This window comes from Telopea speciosissima, chromosome 8 (genome assembly GCF_018873765.1).
Source record: "Telopea speciosissima isolate NSW1024214 ecotype Mountain lineage chromosome 8, Tspe_v1, whole genome shotgun sequence".
In the NCBI taxonomy this organism is placed as follows: Eukaryota; Viridiplantae; Streptophyta; class Magnoliopsida; order Proteales; family Proteaceae; genus Telopea; species Telopea speciosissima.
In genome coordinates, this window is record NC_057923.1 from 57,682,711 (window position 1) to 57,701,672 (window position 18,962).

Below are 18,962 nucleotides of genomic sequence, written 5' to 3' on the forward strand. Positions count from 1 at the left end.
GTGTCAGTTTGAGAAACCAAATTATTCCTTCCATGGAGTTCCTTAAGAGTTTCCTTCATGATGGTAAGAATATTGCTGTGGCCTTGCGTCGGTTGAGGTGGATTAGTGGGATACCAAGTGTAATGAAACCTAATATTGATATCTTGCGAAATCAGGGGGTGCCGGAATCTGGGATTTTGAAAATAATTATACTATGCCCTCAATTACTTATGTTGAAACAACCTCGGTTTAATGAGGCTGTCCTGCAAGCCAAGGAAATGGGGTTTGAACCCTCGAGTTTGATGTTTATCCATGCCTTCCGCACGCTGACACAGATGAATGCTACGTTGGAAGCTAAAATGGAGGTTTTTAGGAGTTTTGGATGGTCGGAGGATGAGATTCTATGCGTGTTCAGAAAACAACCCTATTGTTTGACTCGCGCAGAGACAATTCTTAGGATGCGATTGGATTTCTTCATGAACAAACTGAGTTTGACTGCAGCGGAAATTGCCAAGAACCCAGTCATTTTGCTTCTTAGCATGGAGAAGAGAACTGTTCCAAGGTGTTCTGTTCTTCAAGTTCTTCTCTCCAAGGGTCTGATGAAGAAACAAAGCATTAGTTCTGCGCTGATAATGAATGAAGATAAGTTCTTGAAAAACTTTGTTAGGAAGTATAACCAGGAGCTACCTGAGCTGTTGAAGGAGTACAAACGTAGCATGGGATGACCTGGGAACTGGGATTGATGATTTGTAGAATTTGTTTCTTACTATTTTGACAGGTATTTGCATTTTTGTACTTGATGATATTTATTTTCTTTCTCTGTCTACAGCTAACATTCATTTTGTTTATGTGTACAATTTTGCAAGTAAAACTTTCATTTGGAATACATTACATGTAAAATTTTTTAAAGGTAAAATTTTAGATGTAGAAAAATTTTGAATGTTTGTTTATAGGAGTCATATGATGTAAAATATCGTTGTATGCTTTTCCAATGTTTGTTTGCCATTTATTTAACATGGTGTAATTAAATAATTATAATTATACAAAACATTATTTTAATCAAATTTGAAATATCGAGTCCCTACTGTATGGTTGTGACTTGCGAGAACCATGTATGGGTATGGTCACATGGGACCCATAGATACATGGGCTGTATGTCTTCCACTAAGGCAACAAAGGGTGACTTCAAGCTGTTAAATTTTTTACAAAGGAAGATATTATGGTCAAATTGCATGTGAAATTTTCCAAGGCCCAATAGGCCGTTGTGTTCACGTGTGTATCTGTCCATAATGAACACAACAACGTAGGAGTTAGTGAGTAGATTCTCCATTTCAACTCTTTTACTGGAAATAAGCTCTCAGTTGACATTCAACTTGAGCATGGGTTACCTATTGCTGGGAGAAGAGTCATTCCAAAATACTGGTTTCTCATAGTGGCAAGTTGGTTACTTGTGTTTGATCTTTGTTGAGGATGACAGTATCAAGTAGTAAAGAACGATATAATGTGTGTTGTCCGATTGCTTCTGATTGGCAATTATGTCATGCAAGTCAATGATTTTTATTGAGACCAGGTGGAGTTTTGCTCTTATTTTCTTGCAACCTAATGTTTTATGTTCTGGGGTGGTATGTGGACGAGTTGGTTAGAGTCTGTTATTGATATCTTTGAGGACAGTAAAACAGCTGTATAATCTAAGTCGCAGCCCTTGAGGACTTACGCGTCCTTATTATGGCATTTAAGAATGGTCATTGCAAAAAGCAGACAATATGTTGTATTAGAAGCGGTAGAAGTGTTAATAATGTAGAAGGGGTTCACAAAGAACCACTCTACAGTAGGATCATTAATAGTTGCAGCAGATCATCAATAATGGAAGCAAATCAGAATTAGAAGGTATAGACCAAAATAGAAGGTAACAAATGCTAGGCAATCCAGCCAGCAGTTTGGTGTCAAACTATGATCAAATGGAGCAGGGGCTGGGTAGGTCTTGTGCTCCAAATCTCAGCCAGTTCTGATGGCTAACAAGGGAGATATGAAGGGAATCCCAAAATAGAAGGTTAGGACAGATCTCCCAAACCAGTGGAATTTAGAACACCAAACTTGGGATCGAGTGTAGCCCTTGATTGTGTGATTCTGCTCTCTAATCCTCTGCTGAGTATGAGCCTTGGTTGTAGAGATATTAGCACTTGAAGTTTGCTGGATAATCTGGGCAGAAACTGGAATCGCTGGAGGACTGCAACCCTCTATTGATGGGAGGCAGTAGCAGCAATTCACAAGGATGATTAGTGGCTGATTAGGTCTTCAAGAGTGTAGCACAGTAGCAGGTTGGAGTGTCTCAGCATCAGCAACAGCAAAGGAGACCGAGTAGGGTAGGATGAGAAGTTAGGAGAAGAAGATAAAGGGGGATAAGGAGATTTGGCTCTCTCAGCCCTTCGGGTTTCAGCTCTCAACAGCCCGTCATGTCACACACTTGGACAGGAAACCTGCTCAAAGCAATGTTAGTAGAGGGCAATAGCTTGCCTCTCAAGTTACAAAGAAATAGAAACTAACTTTGACAATGTTCTAAAATTTGAAACTAGGAAATAGAAACTAAACTAAGAATTAGAAACATAGCATGACAAGGTTTCTATAAATAGAAACTATGAAATTAGAAACAAATAACTATTAAAATAGAAACTAAACTAAACTCCTAAAGTGGAGTGCATCTCTGAGTCTTGTCGCGACGACATCCTGCTTTGTGCCCCTTAATGGTACGAGAAACTTCTTTTGCACCTTGTCCTCCTTGAGGTGAACGATCCATACTTCGCTTTTGAGAGGGATTCCATTCCCTTCTGGGTTCATGTTCAGAACATCCCTCCCTCCTGCTATAATGCTGGAGCCATCTGTTAGGCTATTTCCTGTGTTGGACAGGCTATTGATTTCCAGCTCAACCCAGTAGAACTTGGTCTTCCGGTGGATTCTGCAATAGTCAAGGTCCTGTTAAAAAAGAAATGCTTCATCTGCGTCTCCTCTAAAATCAGAGACGCCCATGGTGTAAGTGTCCCTGTCCTTATTCGTTATGAACTGTTCTTGCTTTGCTTCTGTTGTGGCCGTATTTTTCATGATATGGCGGTTTGCCCTTTTTTGCGAGGATCCCCTAATCCCCAGCTTCCCCCCTTGGGCTTCTACAGTGTGGCCTTAATGACCCCGCTTATGGTGAACTTCCCGCAAGGCATAGTAGGAGACACTCTCCCAATTTCTACAGGATCCCCCTCATCCACTGAGATGGATATCTCCCCTCTACCAACTGTTACTGTTGCTGCTCCCCCTGGATCAATGTTACATGAACCACCCGAGGCTACCTCAGTCGCCATGGCTGTTGCGGATGAATATGTTCCCCCTCTGGTCTCTGACTGATCTTTCAATATTGGTGATTTCCTTCTTCCTGAGCTAGATGGAGCGTTCTGTTGCCCCCCGCCCTCACTGTTTTCAATACCTGAAGATCTTTAATAGTCCCAGATGCACCCAGTCTCGGTAACCATGCACTCTTACTCAACCCTTACCTTTTCTGCATCTACCCCTCGGACTTTCCCCTTTCCTGGGCCTTTACAACCCCATGCATGCACTTCCCATAATTCTATCCTATATGGTCTGTTTCCTCCATACAATTTCTCTGATTGTCCCAATATCCTTCCTGGTGATAGTTCTGGTCTGGTGCAGCCCAATCTATTTTTTGGTAACCCAAGTTTGAACCCTTGTTCGAAGAAAAGGAAATGTTTCACCCCTGTTAGGCCTACCCCTGTGATCTCAAATTTCCATCTCCATCGAACACGCAGCACAGCACATCTCAGGGAGACTAATAAGAGACACTAATTAAGACAGAAACGAAAAGCAGCAGCACAGAGAGACTAATTAAGACAGACATGAAAAGGTGTTCATCTCCCATCGAACAAATAACGATTTTTTGAGGTGTTCTTTCTGTGCTGGGAGTAGGGGTGGAGAGAGAGAAAGCGTGTGTTGTTTAAACAGCGTTAGGAGTGCAGGGCAAGAGTGGGGGGATGGTAGGGGCAGGGGTGGAGAGGAGGACGGCGGCAGGGGTGGCGTGAAGTTCAGGGGGTAGGGGTGGGTTTTAGGAAGGAGGAGGAGGGTAAGTTGGTCATTTAACTTCGTAGTTTTCAGTTGAATAACTCTAAAGGGTAGTTCGGACATTTATGATTTTTTTAATCCATGACATCATCACTAATCGGTGACTAACGGACAGGGGCTAGTTGTAAGAAATCTTAAAATGCAGGGGTTGTTCAAGTAATTGTTTGAAAAGTTGAAGAAGAAGAAGAGGAGAAGGAGGAGGAGGGTAAGTTGGTCATTTAACTTCCTAATTTTCAGTTGAATAACTCTAAAGGGTAGTTTGGACATGTATGATTTTTTTAACCCATGGCGTCATCTCTAAACGGTGACTGACTAACGGACAGGGGTTAGTTGTAAGAAATCTTAAAATGCAGGGGGTGTTCAAGTAATTGTTTGAAAAGTTGGGGTGATCAGGCAATCGGGCCATAGTATCATGGGGTGTACAAATAATTTTCCCTTTTTTTATTTCCTAAACTGCCCTCCCCTTTTAATCTAATTCTAATTTCCCTTATTTTCGTTTTATTCCAAGTATACCCCCCTCTTTTACGGTTCCTTTATGTTTCCAATTTTTAAATTTTTTTTTATGTCCATAATACCCCCCGTCTTTCTCTCTCATTTCCTTTTTCTCCTTTAATTTTATTAGTTTCCAAGTTTACCCTCCCCACCCATTGTTACACCATCCTTCTTTTCTTCTCTTTCAATCCACTACCCCAATGAGTCCTGAACAGTGGACCAGAATACTTCAACAAAATGATGAAGCCATAAGAATTCTTCAAGCAAACCATGAATGGTTGAAGACTGAATTAAAGATCCAACAACATGACAAAGCCATAGGAGTAGCAAACCATGAATTGTTGAAGGTTGAGTTAAAGTTCCATGATCAGATTTCGACCTAGGCAATTGAAGATCACAATGAAATCGACGGTCTGATCGAAGAATTGAAATTCCATGATCAGATTTTGACCCAAGCAGTTGAAGATCACAATGAAATCAACAGTCCGATCGAAGAATTGAAATTCCATGATCAGATTTCAATCTAGGCAATGACGTTGGCCGATGAACATCAAGAAATCGTGGCGTTTGATCGTTTAGTTGATCCATTTGAATATGTGCTTTCCCATGGTTACTTCAATCAAGAATTTCGGCTCGTGGATTTTATACAAGTTGGACATGAACTGATAGTTGACCTCAATTTCACGATTTTGATTCTCTTGTTCTACAAAACTCGTGGACGAGTTTTTTTGAACTTCGGGAGAATTGGATGCAGGAGAATCTTGGACCGGGCCGACCCAACTGGTGCATTACCTTAGACCGACCCAAATCCATTTGCATATCTAGATGGGGATGAATTGGATCCAAATATGGTATTATTCTTGTAGATATTTAGGATTTTATTATTTATTTTATTGGGATAACTATGTAAGGAGATCTTTTAATTTGGGTAGGATTCATAGGATGAGTTTTAGCAAGTTATAAATTATCTATTTTTTGTTAAGAGTCCTAGAGTAGTTGTTTCCTGTTTTTTTTTTGAAGTCTTATTTTTCTTATTTATATGGTTGTAACCAACGTGTTGGGGAGATTATTGAAGAACGAATTGAGTTTGTGGCTGTGTGCGTGTGCACTCTTCTCCTTCTTCCCCCTCCCCCCTTATTCATCTTACGGTTTCTTCTCTTTCCCCCCCTGCAATTCTGATTTCTTCCTGGATTCTCTTTCTTCCTTCCCCCCCCCTTTCTTCTTCTTCTCACGGTTTCTTCTCTTCTCCCCCCCCCCCCCTATAATCTGATTTCTTCCAAGAGTCCCTCTTCTCCTTCCCAGCCCCCCATTAGATAAAGTAAGGAATGAGCATATTAGAGCTGACTTGGGATTTGCCCCGATCAATGACAACCTCCAAGAGAGTTATTTGAGGTGATATGGTCACGTTCAACGGAGGCCTAGAGACGTCCTAGTAAGGAGGAGTGATATATCTCGGTTGAAAGAGCTAAAAAAGCTAGGGGCAGGCCTAAAATGACCATAGGAGAAGTTGTGAGGAAGGACATGCATAGTCTAAGACTTGTAACACGTATGACCTCGGATAGAACCCATTGGAGGGCAAGGATCCATGTAGCAGACCCCATTTACCTGAGATTCTCCTGACTTACTGGGTTGTGCCTCTTTCCTCTTACTTTCATCTTTCTTCTCTCTTTTTTCTTTTGTACGTTCCATCTTTCATTTGTCATTTCCTCTTTCCATTTCTTCATCCCTCCCCTTTTTTTTTTTTTTTAAAGACCTCTGTTTTCCCTACTTCGATTTGTTTGGATCCATGTAACCGACCCCATTAAGTTGGGAAAAGGCTGAGTTTGTTGTTGGCTCTTGTGATTTAGAGAAGAGGAAGATGATTTATTTGATAATGTCTAGTTTGAAATAAATCCTACCCTATCTGTTGACAGAAAAGAGGTCCTTAGATTTTAGCTGAATGTTTTGCAATGTATTCATAAGCTGTCACTTCATCTGGCCAAGGCTATTGAGATGTGGCCCTGAGCTGTTCCATTGAGATGGTGATGCATGTGCAGGCTGAATATTTAACAGCAAGCTTTGCAGTACATTGGTAACATCTAGCTACCAAACTGATTCTCATTAATCAACAAAAGAAAGTTGTTCTTGGCAATAGCCAAATCAGTATTATTGAAAGAGAGTGAACATCATCTTCTCCAATGTATCTCTCATGACCAGAAAAAACATTGGAGATCTACTTTACCCATCTAATCTCACACATCATCTTCAGCTTGCACTAGTTCAGCTTATCCTAACTCCCACATTACTTGGTTTAACTTCAAATTCTTGTGATCAAGGTGATAAACTGAAAAAATGGCATTCTTCAGTTTCCCTAGCAAATGAATTAGAAAAATTGACCGAGGAAATTTCTGCAACTACCTGAACTAAACATGAATATGGTCAGCCTGCCACAAACAGTGACGGTTTTCAAGTCCATATCATGGGGAGATGTTTCTGGCAAGGTACCATTTTACTGCAAGTAAATTCCTCAACCATCGCACATCCAAAGAGAACAAGAAATTATGACACTGTTAGAGATTGCTGATTTTGGTGATTAGCAAGAGTAAGTGATTTTTAATATCTGATCTGAAGATAACTGAAGAGCTACTAAAGAGTGCAAATGATATTTACTGAATTTAATTAAGATCAGTGTATAATATCTTAATCAGTGTATGTCTGCTGAAAATGAATCTGAAGACTTTTTATTCTTTTTGCTTTTAATATTATTGTTATTATCATTTTTAAATGAAATGATGTGTTTGTTGCTTATAATAGCAGCAGCAGCTATATCCTAAAGCTGGCAGAATGACACTTAGGTGCTTGAGTCTCCATTTTGCACAAATTTTCTCTCTATTCACAGGTTAAGAATTTGATGATTAACTTACACTTGGAGGGGCAGGCCTTGGTGCAACAGTAATATTGCTCCATTGTGACCAAGTGGTCATGGGTTCGAATCTGGAAACAGCCTCCTTTATGTAAAAGCAGGGGTAACGAACCTTTTTTTTTTTTTTTTGGGGGGGGGGGGTACCAGGTTGATTGGACTATGGTTGGATCATTTGAACGAGGTCTAGTCTGTTATTTATTTTCGGTAACATTAACTGCAAGAGTACTTGAGGTAGATTGAAAATTTGCTTTTTGGGTTATGTTTGGAGTGTCAAGAAAAGAAAAGAAAAATTGTGAAAAAGAAGAGAGAGAGAGAGAGAGAGAGAGAGAGAGTTTATTTTATTTTTCTTTTCCATTCACTTCATTTCGTGCGTATTTTTGAGTAATTTTCCTAGACCATATGTACATTTTGAAATCCATAGAAGGCAAGTCATCAAGAAAAACCTATCTTTGGGGTGGTTTTCCTCAACTCACCGACTGTGAGTTATGTTTGGAACTTGATCGCACTAGAGTGGCCTCATTAGGTACATTTTTTGGTAGTAGGTAGTCCTTTCTTGATGGCTTTCACTCTATTTTAGGTAGTCCTTTCTATGGCGTGGTGTCCGACTCTAATACCAAATGTTAAATACTTAACTGATATGCCAAAAATTTCAGAGCTGATGGAATGCGTTAAATCAAGCTCTCTAACCTATCCCATATTAGGCTGGACCAATCTACTGTCCATACACTTGATTGGGCCCCATTAGACACATAATAGGTTATGGTGACGGTGGATTTGATGTAAGAATGAAGGAGAGAGATATTTTGGACATTAAGAAGAGATCATCGAAATGATTTGCCACTTAGATAGCCCTCTTCCAAGTGACTGACATAAGTTGAATACTACCTTTTGCTTCCCAACTGCCTCTGAAATATGCTATAATTTTATGATTTTCATCCTCTCATCATTCAGGTCCAATTACAAATTGAGCTATAGTTATCTTCACTTCACTTCCAAGTAACCTAACACCCTTTTAAAAAATTTTCTTTTATTTTTTCATTTCATTTTACTTCAATTTACCAATAAATAAATTAGTTCACTTAATTATCCTTACTTCTAACCAAATGGTGCTAAAGTAAAACAACATTTGTGTTGGTGCTGAGCAATAGAACCATAAAATTCTACAAGAATTCTGCAAAAAACTAAAAGTGTTTCTGCGATTCTTTGGATTCATTTTCTAACCTTCCCAAAACAATAAATAGATCATATTTGTATTCAACTACATACAAGGTTTCAAGAATCCCGAATTGGATTGGTGAATCGGCCCATTTGGATGGCCATGTTCGTACTCGATTCTGGTCAATTCAATACAGTCGATTCATATCTAGAAACCCCAGAAACGCTGAAATTCTGAATCTGAAGGCCGATTCCCAGGTTATTGAGACCTATTCTGGACCATGTTTTAAAACATTTATGGGAAAAAGAATTCGGTCTCTATGAGTTTATCTCTCTCCTCCCCATATGAAAAGACATCTATACCCCCCTTATTTTGAGGTGGAGAGAGATAGACACATGGGAGTGCTGGCGTAGGCCACACTCTTGGACAGAAAACTATTTTACATATGGTGTTCTTTGCCCAAGAGCGCAGGTTGCGCCCAGACACATGGGATGGGATAGGTGCATTATTTTAGTCATTCATGGGGGCAAGGCGGTCTTTTCACCCATCCTCATGTGTCTGGCGCAGGATACGCACTCAGTGCAGAGAATAACATGTGAGGGATAATGCGATGGGTGGGGTCGAGAAGTTGCAGGGGTGAGCGATTGATCGCAACAAAAGTGGGGTTGCGGGGAAGGAATAGAGAGAGGGGAGACGGGGAGTGTGGGGCAAGTTGGTGGGAATGGGTTGAGGGGGGGTAGCAGCGGGTGGGTATCACCTACAATTCTGACACCCTCCAATTCCCTACAATCCCTCACATGGGAGTGAAATGACCACTTACCCACTGCCTTGGGAAGTGTGTCCAGGCAGTGGGTAAGTGGTCATTTCAGCTCCCATGTGAGGCATTGTAGGGGAATTGAAGGGTGTCAGAATTGTAGGAGATAAAAATTCAAATGCAACAGGGAGTGGGATTGGTAAAGGTTGCAAGAAGAAGGAGGACAAAGGGGGGGAGGCAATGATGTGGGTTCTGCAACTCCTATTAGGTTTTTCTATTAAAAAATAGAAAAAAAGAAGGCTGCCTGGTCGTACCCCCTACAGCCAGACACAATTGTAAAATTGAAAAAAAAACAAAAAAAAAATATTCGGATTAACAAAAATCCGGTTTTCGTAGTCAGATACAATATGTAAAACATTGGATACCTATATATCATTTTGTCAAAAAGTTAGGTACTTGGATGCAATTTGCCCTCTTTAAAATTTTGGTGAAAATGTTTGAAAACGTTTGCTACCATGTGATTATACTCGATCATGGAAAGCACTTCCAAAACGTCTTATAGTTGTTAGTAAACTCTAACCAGTAACAATTGCTGCAAATTAAAGATTCAAATCCTTGGTTTTCAGCTTCAGCCTTGCTCATCCCACTTCGAAGACGATAGGAGATTGGGAAGTCCATGCTTGGAACCTGTTCGATTCCGAACCCTTGTAAGTCATTAACCCTCCCAGAATGTTTAGCTTCTGTAGCAGAAAACTTCTTCATGTAAAGTGGTCTGATAGTTCATCAACAACATGTCTCCTTCCCATTATTGGAAACTCATCTCTTAGGTTTAGTTCAAATGCCACAGAACAATCGTCTCTCACGGTAGATTATCTCATAAACAAGTGTGGGTTAACCCAAGAATCTGCTCTTAAAGCCTCCCAGAGGATTAATATCAAATCCACGTCAAAAGCAGACTCGGTTCTTGCCCTCTTAATCAGCTATGGATTACCCAAACCCTATATCTCAAAGCTAATTAGCAAGGACCCAACGGTACTCTCTGCGGATCCTAAGAAAATCTTGGTACCCAAGATTGAATTTTTCTCTAATATGGGTATTTCAGGCCCCAACCTTGCAAAGATCTTCTATAGAGACACAAGCATTCTAGGGAGTGCCAATTTGAGAAACCAAATTATTTCCATGGAGTTCCTTAAGAGTTTCCTTCATGATGATAAGAATATTGCTGTGGCCTTGAGTCGGTTGAGGTGGACTACGGGGATTCAAAGTGCAATGGAACCTAATATTGAGATCTTGCGAAATCAGGGGGTGCCGGAATCTGGCATTTCGAAACTAATTAGACTCCGCCCTCAATTACTTACTTGGAAACAACCTCAGTTTAATGAGGTTGTCCTACAAGCCAAGGAAATGGGGTGTGACCCTTCGAGTTTGATGTTTATCCATGCCATCCGCACGCTGTCACAGATGAATAAGGCTACCTTGGAAGCAAAACGGGAGGTTTATAGGAGTTTTGGATGGTCGGAGGATGAGATTCTCTGTATGTTCAGGAAACAACCCAATTGTTTGGCTCGGTCAGAGAAAATTCTTAGGATGCGATTGGATTTCTTCATGAACAAATTGAGTTGGACTGCAGAGGAAGTTGCCAAGAACCCAGTCATTTTGCTTCTTAGCATGGAGAAGAGAACTGTTCCAAGGTATTCTGTTATTCAAGTTCTTCTCTCCCAGGGTCTGATGAAGAAAGAAAGCATTAGTTCTGCGCTAAAATTGAGTGAAGATAAGTTCTTGGAAAACTTTGTTGGGAAGTATCACCAGGAGCTACCTCAGCTGTTGAATGAGTACAAACGTAACAGGGAATGACTTGGGAACTGGGATTGATGATTTGTAGAATTTGTTCTTACAATTTTGACAGGTATTTACTTGCTTTCTCTGTCTACAGGGCACATTATCTTCAATTGATATTAAGGTTGCATTTTATTTCCTTGTAAATTTTACATGTAAGACTTTTGTTAGAAAGTAATTTTTTTTTAAAAAAAAATTTAGATGTTGAAAATTTTCCATTGTTTGTTTATTGTAGGTAAATTATGATGTAAAATATTATTGTAAAAATTTCCAATGCGTGTTTGCCATTTATTTAACATGGTATATTCAAAATAATTATACATCATTTTAATCAAATTTGAATTATCCAGTCCCTACCTTATGGTTGTGAGAACCATGTATGGGTATTGCCACATAGATACATGGGCAATATGTCATCCATCTAAGGCAACAAAGGGTGACTTCAAGATGTGGAAAATTTTGCAACAGAAGATTTTACAGTCAAATTTGCGTGTAAAAATTTCCAAGGCCACATTGTTGTGTTCATGTATGGATCAGTCCAAAATGAACAGAACAACTTGGGAGTTGGTGAATATATTCTCCATTTCGACTCCTTTAGTGGAAGTAAGTTCTCATTTGACATGACACCTGAGCATGGGTTACCTATTGTTGGCCTGTTGGGAGAAGAGTCATTTTAGAATTTACTGCTTTCTCATATTGGCAAGTCGGTTACTTGTGTAAGATCTTTGTTGAGGATCAGGTGGTAAAGAATAGATATAATGTGTATTGTCCGATCGTTTTCTGATTGGAAATTATATCATGCAAGTCAATGATTTTTATCGAGACCAGATGGGGTTTTGCTTCTAATTTTCTTGCAACCTAATGTTTTATGTTCTGGGGTGGTTATGTGGACGAGTTAGTTATATTCTGTTATTGAGATCTGAATCAGTACCAAAACAATCAATAGAGATATGAACAGGAAAAGCGAAGGGAGAAGAAGAATGAGAATGGAGAATATATCATGAGAGGAAAAAACCCAAACTCACGGTTGAATAGAATCGAACTCTTCTGTGAGCAGTATACTCAATTATATAAAACTGAAATAAAAAGTAGAAAGACAAGTATACCTCCCATTAGTATAAACTAGGATTAAATTACCCTTACAACTTAAACATAAAAGCAACCACACCCCTAACTATCCATGCAACATAACAATGGACAGAATTAAAAACTAATCTCGACGCTCCACCCTCAAGCTGGAGCATATACATCACCCATGCCTAGCTTGAAACAACCATCACGAAAGGCTAAATGAAACAAGGCTTTTTCTTATCACAACATCTCGTACAAACTGACAGTCCACTTCAATGTGTTTTGTTCACTCATGGAAGACTGGGTTACCAGCAAGGCAGCAATATAGATAGCAACTTGATTATCACAAAATATATTTATAGGTCTTGTAATAGGAAAACCAAGTTCTTCAAGCAGTGATTTCAGCCTCATTAACTCAAGTAGAGTATGAGCCATAGTTCTATACTCAGACCATAGTTGTCACGTCGTCATGGCGATCCAAGTCGGTGGAGGGCTGTGTAATCGATATATCGACATGTCGCCCGCCATGGCGATCATGGCGACCATGTTTTATTTTTTATTTTCCCTATTTTTAATGTCATTTAGTATGCTATAATATATACCCTATAACATCAAAAATCAACATGAAAGTGTACTACTATGGTTTAATTCATGAAAGTGTAATATCCATTAGTGTATATGAAAATATGAAATCATGGATTAGCCTATCAAATATAAAATACTTTGATATTAACACTAAACATGATATAAAACACTGTTGTTGGTGTTGCTTTACCAAACAAAAAAAATACAACAGCCGTGTGTATTTGGCTGTCACATGAAAAAATTACCAATACCCCCCCACTCTGTCTCTGTGTGTGTGTGTGCAAGGGAAGAAGAAAGAAAGAAAGAAAAAAAAAAACCCTCTCTATGACTGTGTGCAAGCCTGCAAGGCAAGAAGAAGAAAAAAGAAAAAAGAAAAAACCCCTCTGTGACTTTGTGCAAGCCTGCAAGGCCTGTGACTAACTGAATATTACCTATAAAAAAAAAAGGAGAAGAGGAGTCGCCGGAAGTGAAGAAGACGAAGAAGTGAGAAGAAGAACTGGAGTAGTGAGAAGAAGAACTGTAAAAGCAATGGGAGGAGAAGAAGAAGAAGAAGAAGAACTGAAGGAGTGAGAAACCCCCTCTCTGTTTCTCGCTGGAGTCGCTGTGTGTGTGTGTGTGTGTGTGCGTGAGTGAGTGAGAAGAAGAAGAAGAACTGAAGGAGAGAGTTGCCACCAAGCCCAACTCAAGATCAGTCCAGCTCAAGCCCAACTATTTCGTGGACTCCTTGGAACAGTCTAAGTCTGGCCCGACAAGGACTAGCATTTTCTTGTGTCTTTTCATTTTCCTAGGCTAGTATTTACTCTTACTATGTGTCTTTTCAATTTCCTAGGTGGAGTTGTGAGGTTGTTCATGCTCCTAGGTATTAGTTATTAGTCAATAAGAGTCTTTTAGTTTTTCTAAGTCACTTTCTTGGTTGTAGTTCCCTATGTCCTTAGGTTGTTATCTATGTCTTGGTTTTAGTTTCTAGGTGTTGGGAATTCCATTTGACTTTGGAATTCCAATAGTCTCATAATTGCAAATTCATGTACCCAAGAGATTATTTAGCCTCTTTCTTCTCTATATATTGAAATTGTGGAGGCTGTTTTAGCAGCTAGAAATTTTTTAGTAGCAAAAATTTCCTCAAGGGATTGGGAGTTATTTTCTTCACCAGACATGGCTTTGATACCAATTTGGTGCAGACCTAAAAGGGCTACAAGCCATGTCTGGTGAAGAAAATAACTCCCAATCCCTTGTGGAAATTTCTGCTACTATGAAACAAATGCTTGACTCCATGCAAGCAATGTCAGCTCCGGAATGCAAACCTAAAAGGATTACAAGCCAAGATTGATTCTGGTTTGTTTGAGGTTAGAGAAAGAAGGCTATGGATGGGGTTTTATGGGCAGAAAAGGGTTGCAAATGAAAGAAGGGTGCAGGGACAGATTATAGGATACTTTGATGAACTTACTTGATGATATGGTTGCTGTGATTGATGGTCTAAACATGAAATGGTAGAAGGGATAGATAGATCAGACAAGTAGAATCCCACTAGTGTCCCAGCCGTGGGAGTCCCACCTTGGCCCACTGTAGGAGTCTCACCTAAGCATACTTGAGTTCCACAAGTAGTCTCACAAGAGAGTAGAGTTTTTTTTTATTATCTTTTTTATTTTCTAGCTGCTGAAACAGCCTCCACGATTTCAATATATAGAGAAGGAAGAGGCTAAATAACCTCTTGGATACATGAATTTGCAATAATGAGACTGTTGGAATTCCAAAGTCAAATGGAATTCTCAACACCTAGAAACTAAAACCAAGACATAGGGAACTACAACCAAGAAAGTGACTTAGAAAAACTAAAAGATTCTTAATGACTAATAACTAATACCTGAGAGCATGAACAACCTCATAACTCCACCTAGGAAACTGAAAAGACACATAGTAAGAGTAACTACTAGCCTAGGAAAATGAAAAGACACTAGAAAATGCTAGTCCTTGTGGTGCCAGACTTAGATTGTTCCAAGGAGTCCACGAAATTGCTGGGCTTGAGCTGGACTGATCTTGAACCTGCTGGAACTGGTCTGAACTTGAACCTGGGCTGGACTTGAACCAGCCGGATGCTTTGCATCACATTAGGTAGAATAACATGCGAGGGATGGTGAGTTTTTGAAAGGGAGGAAAACAAGTTAGACTTACCAGTCATGTGATTTGAGGCACCAGATTCAATAATCCAAGATTGAGGAGATGAGGCAGTAAAAAGGGTAGTGTTACCTGAATGGGCAAGTATAGTAGTAGAAGAGGAAGTGGATGACTAAAGCTGCTAAAAACGCTTAAGTAATTGAGTTACCAGAGCATAATGGGACAAGGATCCTGATGAATTCACTCCAGATGAGGTACTAGCTTTAGAGTTAGTAGGGCTTTTGTTGTACCCACCGATACTTAGCCCAACATTTATCCACAATATGATTAGGCTTGCCACAATATGAGCACTGTCGAACAGATTGATCAATTTGCTGGCCACCATGCCCACCTGTGCCACATCCTTGTCCTCCCCCTGAACCACAACCTCTACTAGGAAAACTAGAACCATGACCATGGCCAACTTTACCAGTAACAAATGCAGTGCTTGGAAGAAGATGATGAGTCAACTCTGGAATGAGAAAGAGAGACGATACGTTGAATACGACAGAAAGCATCATTCACAGAAGGCACCTTTTCACCAGCAAGTAGCTAGTCTTTAACTAGTTGCAAATCCGAATTCAACCCGGACAAGAACTTTGCAACTTGAAACTCAGCCCTCTATGTCTTCACCAGCTCTAAATCAGTGGTGAGTGGTTGATGAACATTGAGTTCCTCTCACATCCCCTTGAGGGCACCATAATATTCATCAACAGACTGATCTCCTTGTTTGAACCTGAAGATTTTCTTATATAAATCATAGACACGAGCCATATTCTTATCCTGAGAGAAGCTTTCCTTCAAAGCATCCCATACTCCCATAGCTGTAGTGTGGAACATCATATTGGCAACAATTGTTTGTTCCATACTATTCCATAACCACATGAGAAGTGTGTCATTTTCACGCATCCAATTCTTATAGTCTGTATAAATGGTGGCTGGAGGAGATGAAGTCAAATACTTTTCCCTTTAGCATTAATATACATTTTAACAGATTGAGCCCGAAGTAAGTAATTTGAAGCTCCATTGAGCTAATTGTAGTAATCTAGACATTAACACTATCCGTAGGAAGTGTTTAGAGTCACCCATATTCACAAAAAATAACAAGGGCAGCAGCAACACTATAGAGGAACCAACCAAATATGGTCACAGATGAATATAGATAATCAGTAACCAGTGAAGAAGTCACAATCAACGCAAAACCAGCAGCAGTGTATCACCTTGAGATCATAAACTAATGATCTATTGAAGGAGAGACAAAAGAACCATAGAGTGCCAATACCACAAAGAATAATCAACAACCAGGGCAAGAGAAAATCTGCAGCAACAAATCAGGGCCTCAAATAAGGTCAATATCTTGGTCGAGTGGAATTTTTGGGCCTCGAAACCAAGGTTTCAAATTGGCCTGGAGAAAGTACCAAATTTCGAACGAGATTTGGTCAAAACCTTGCATATCTCGGTTTATTTTTTGGGGCTGGCCGAAACCTGGCCCGAGACCGAGATTTAGAACCTTGCCAAAAACAGAAGTCCCAAAGTTGCAGAATTTATAAATATTCAAGATTCAATCAATTACTTTGCGGATCAGCATCAAATTTGGAGCAGTATAAGGTCTTTGGTCATGTGAACAAACCCCAAAAATTCTCAACCAACTCATGGTTAGATATGGAGAGACCTTCTATTCAATATTGCAGCAAAAGAGGCAAAAAACAAGGTTACCTCCCCTTGTAGAGATCAGCTCAAAGTAGTGTTCTTCCATATGAGTAGGATAGCCATTCTTGTAGTCACCGTCAACACCATGGGAAACCCTAGTTATCACGTATTATAAACTAGGGTTTCAGACAAAGCAATGACAGCATAGCTTACTGTAAACCGTAAGGAAGATCTTAAAAAGACCCTCAAAATGCAGGTAAGAATTGAAGCTATTGAGCGCTGAGTGCTCTAATTCCATGTAGCAGTACCAAAACAATAAACAATCAATAGAGATATGAATAGGAAAAGAGAAGGAAGAAGAAGAAGAAAAAAGAGAACGGAGAAGATATGCATGTCTTTCCTCACCACTTCTCCTATGGTCATTTTAGGCCTGCCCCTAGCTCTTTTAGCTCCTTCAGTTGGAATCATATCACTCCTCCTTATTGGGGCGTCCCTAGGCCTCTGTTGAATATAACCATACCACCTTAAACGACTCTCTCTAAGCTTGTCATTGATTGGGGCAACTCCCAAGTCTACTCTAATACGTTCATTCCATACTTTATCCTTCCTTGTTTTTCCACACATACATCTTAACATCCTCATATCTACTACACATAGCTTATCAATATGACACTTCTCAACTGCCCAACATTCTGCTCCATACATCATAGCCGGTCGTACAACAGTCCTATAGAACTTTCCTTTAAGCTTTAAAGGAATACGTTGGTCACACAACACTCCGGACGCACCTCTCCACTTCATCGATCCCACTTTGATTCTCTGTGAAACATCATCTCTATGTCACCTTCTTTATTTATGATTGACCCCAGATATCTAAAATAGTCACTTTGCGGTATCTCTCTTTCCTCAACTCGCACCATATTAGTATCCATCATAGTGTGATTAAAATTACACATCATATACTCTGTCTTCGTTCTACTAATCTTAAAGCCTCTTGTTTCCAAGATTGACCTCCAAAGCTCTAACTTAGAGTTAATCCCTTCTTTTGTCTCATCCACCAAAACAGTATCATCGGCGAAGAGCATACACCACGGGACCTCGTCTTGAATGTTCTTGGTTAGATCATCCATGATAAGCGCAAATATATAAGGGCTTAAGGCTGATCCCTGATGTATCCCAATTGTATAAAACAGAAAATGACAGTATATCATGAGAGGCAAAAACCAGAAAATGACAGTATATAAGTATATCATGAGAGGCAAAAACCAGAGCTCAGTGTAGAATAGAATAGAACTCTACCATGAGCAATATACTCAATTACATAAAACAGAAAATGACAGTACGAAGGCAAGTATACCCCCCATTAGTATACTTAGTACACGCTAGCCTCTATGCCTTTGCTTTGCCAGGACTAAACTACCCTTACAACTTAAGCATAAAAGCAGCCACACCCCAAACTACCCCTACTGACATAACAAGGGAAAGAACTAAAGACTTATATTTACACTTTCCTTCAAGCTGGAGCATATACATCAAGCTCTTTGAAGACAGTAAAACAGCTGTAGATTATCAGCCATAACCTTTGAGGACTTACACGTCCTTATTATGGCATTTAAAATTGGTCGTTGCAAAAAGCATTCAATAAGTTGTATTAAAAGCAGTAGAAATGTTAAGCTTGAGTGAACATCAAATATTTTAATATTCTTAGAAAGACAGTGGTAGTAGTTTTTGTAGTACAACCTACTAAAATTCTAGATTTTTTACCCAAAAAGGTTAAAGAAAAATCTTAAACACCTTGCTTTATCATTTTGGTTTATGGTTTCTCATATACATATTACACATTGGTTGGCCTTGTCCATTTTTATGAGCTTCTCACATGATATTTGTCAAATGTGTAAATATATATGAGGACGTACAATGATGGTAAATATGGATGGTTGCATATTTATATAACTCATGGCCTTAAAGTGAGATGATTTCATCACTACATTTACATTATTAAAAAAAATTGACAATCTCTAATGAAATTTTTATAGTCGTCAGCAAGGAATGTGAAGGATTTTTGTTTCCTGACAAAGTGAATGATCTCCTTCAAAAGATTTCAGAATACATCCAGCCAATATCCAAGGCAAGAATCCTGATGAGGTGGTCATGCGTATCTACCACAACCTGACTGCAAGGGATTTATGAAAATGCAGATGTCTGGGAAACATCTTCCTGGCATGTTATTGTGCATTTGTTTCATTGTGTCTCTAAATAATCCCCAT

At 39.5% G+C, this 18,962-nt stretch overlaps 1 protein-coding gene across 2 annotated transcripts in view; it reads left to right on the plus strand.

Annotated features, from left to right (window-relative positions):
* Nucleotides 1–18,962, plus strand: part of LOC122670945 — a 24,153-nt gene continuing 5,191 nt past the window's right edge. Inside the window, exons 1-3 of one of the 2 annotated variants that reach the window (XM_043867995.1) lie at nt 1–63; nt 2,333–2,337; nt 10,618–11,302. In XM_043867995.1, the coding sequence (XP_043723930.1) occupies nt 33–63; nt 2,333–2,337; nt 10,618–11,256 (675 nt within the window). In that variant the 5' untranslated portion in view covers nt 1–32 and the 3' untranslated portion in view covers nt 11,257–11,302. Of the gene's footprint in view, nt 64–2,332; nt 2,338–10,010; nt 11,303–18,962 lie in introns of those variants that run through there. The other variant, XM_043867993.1, reaches the window with a different exon arrangement.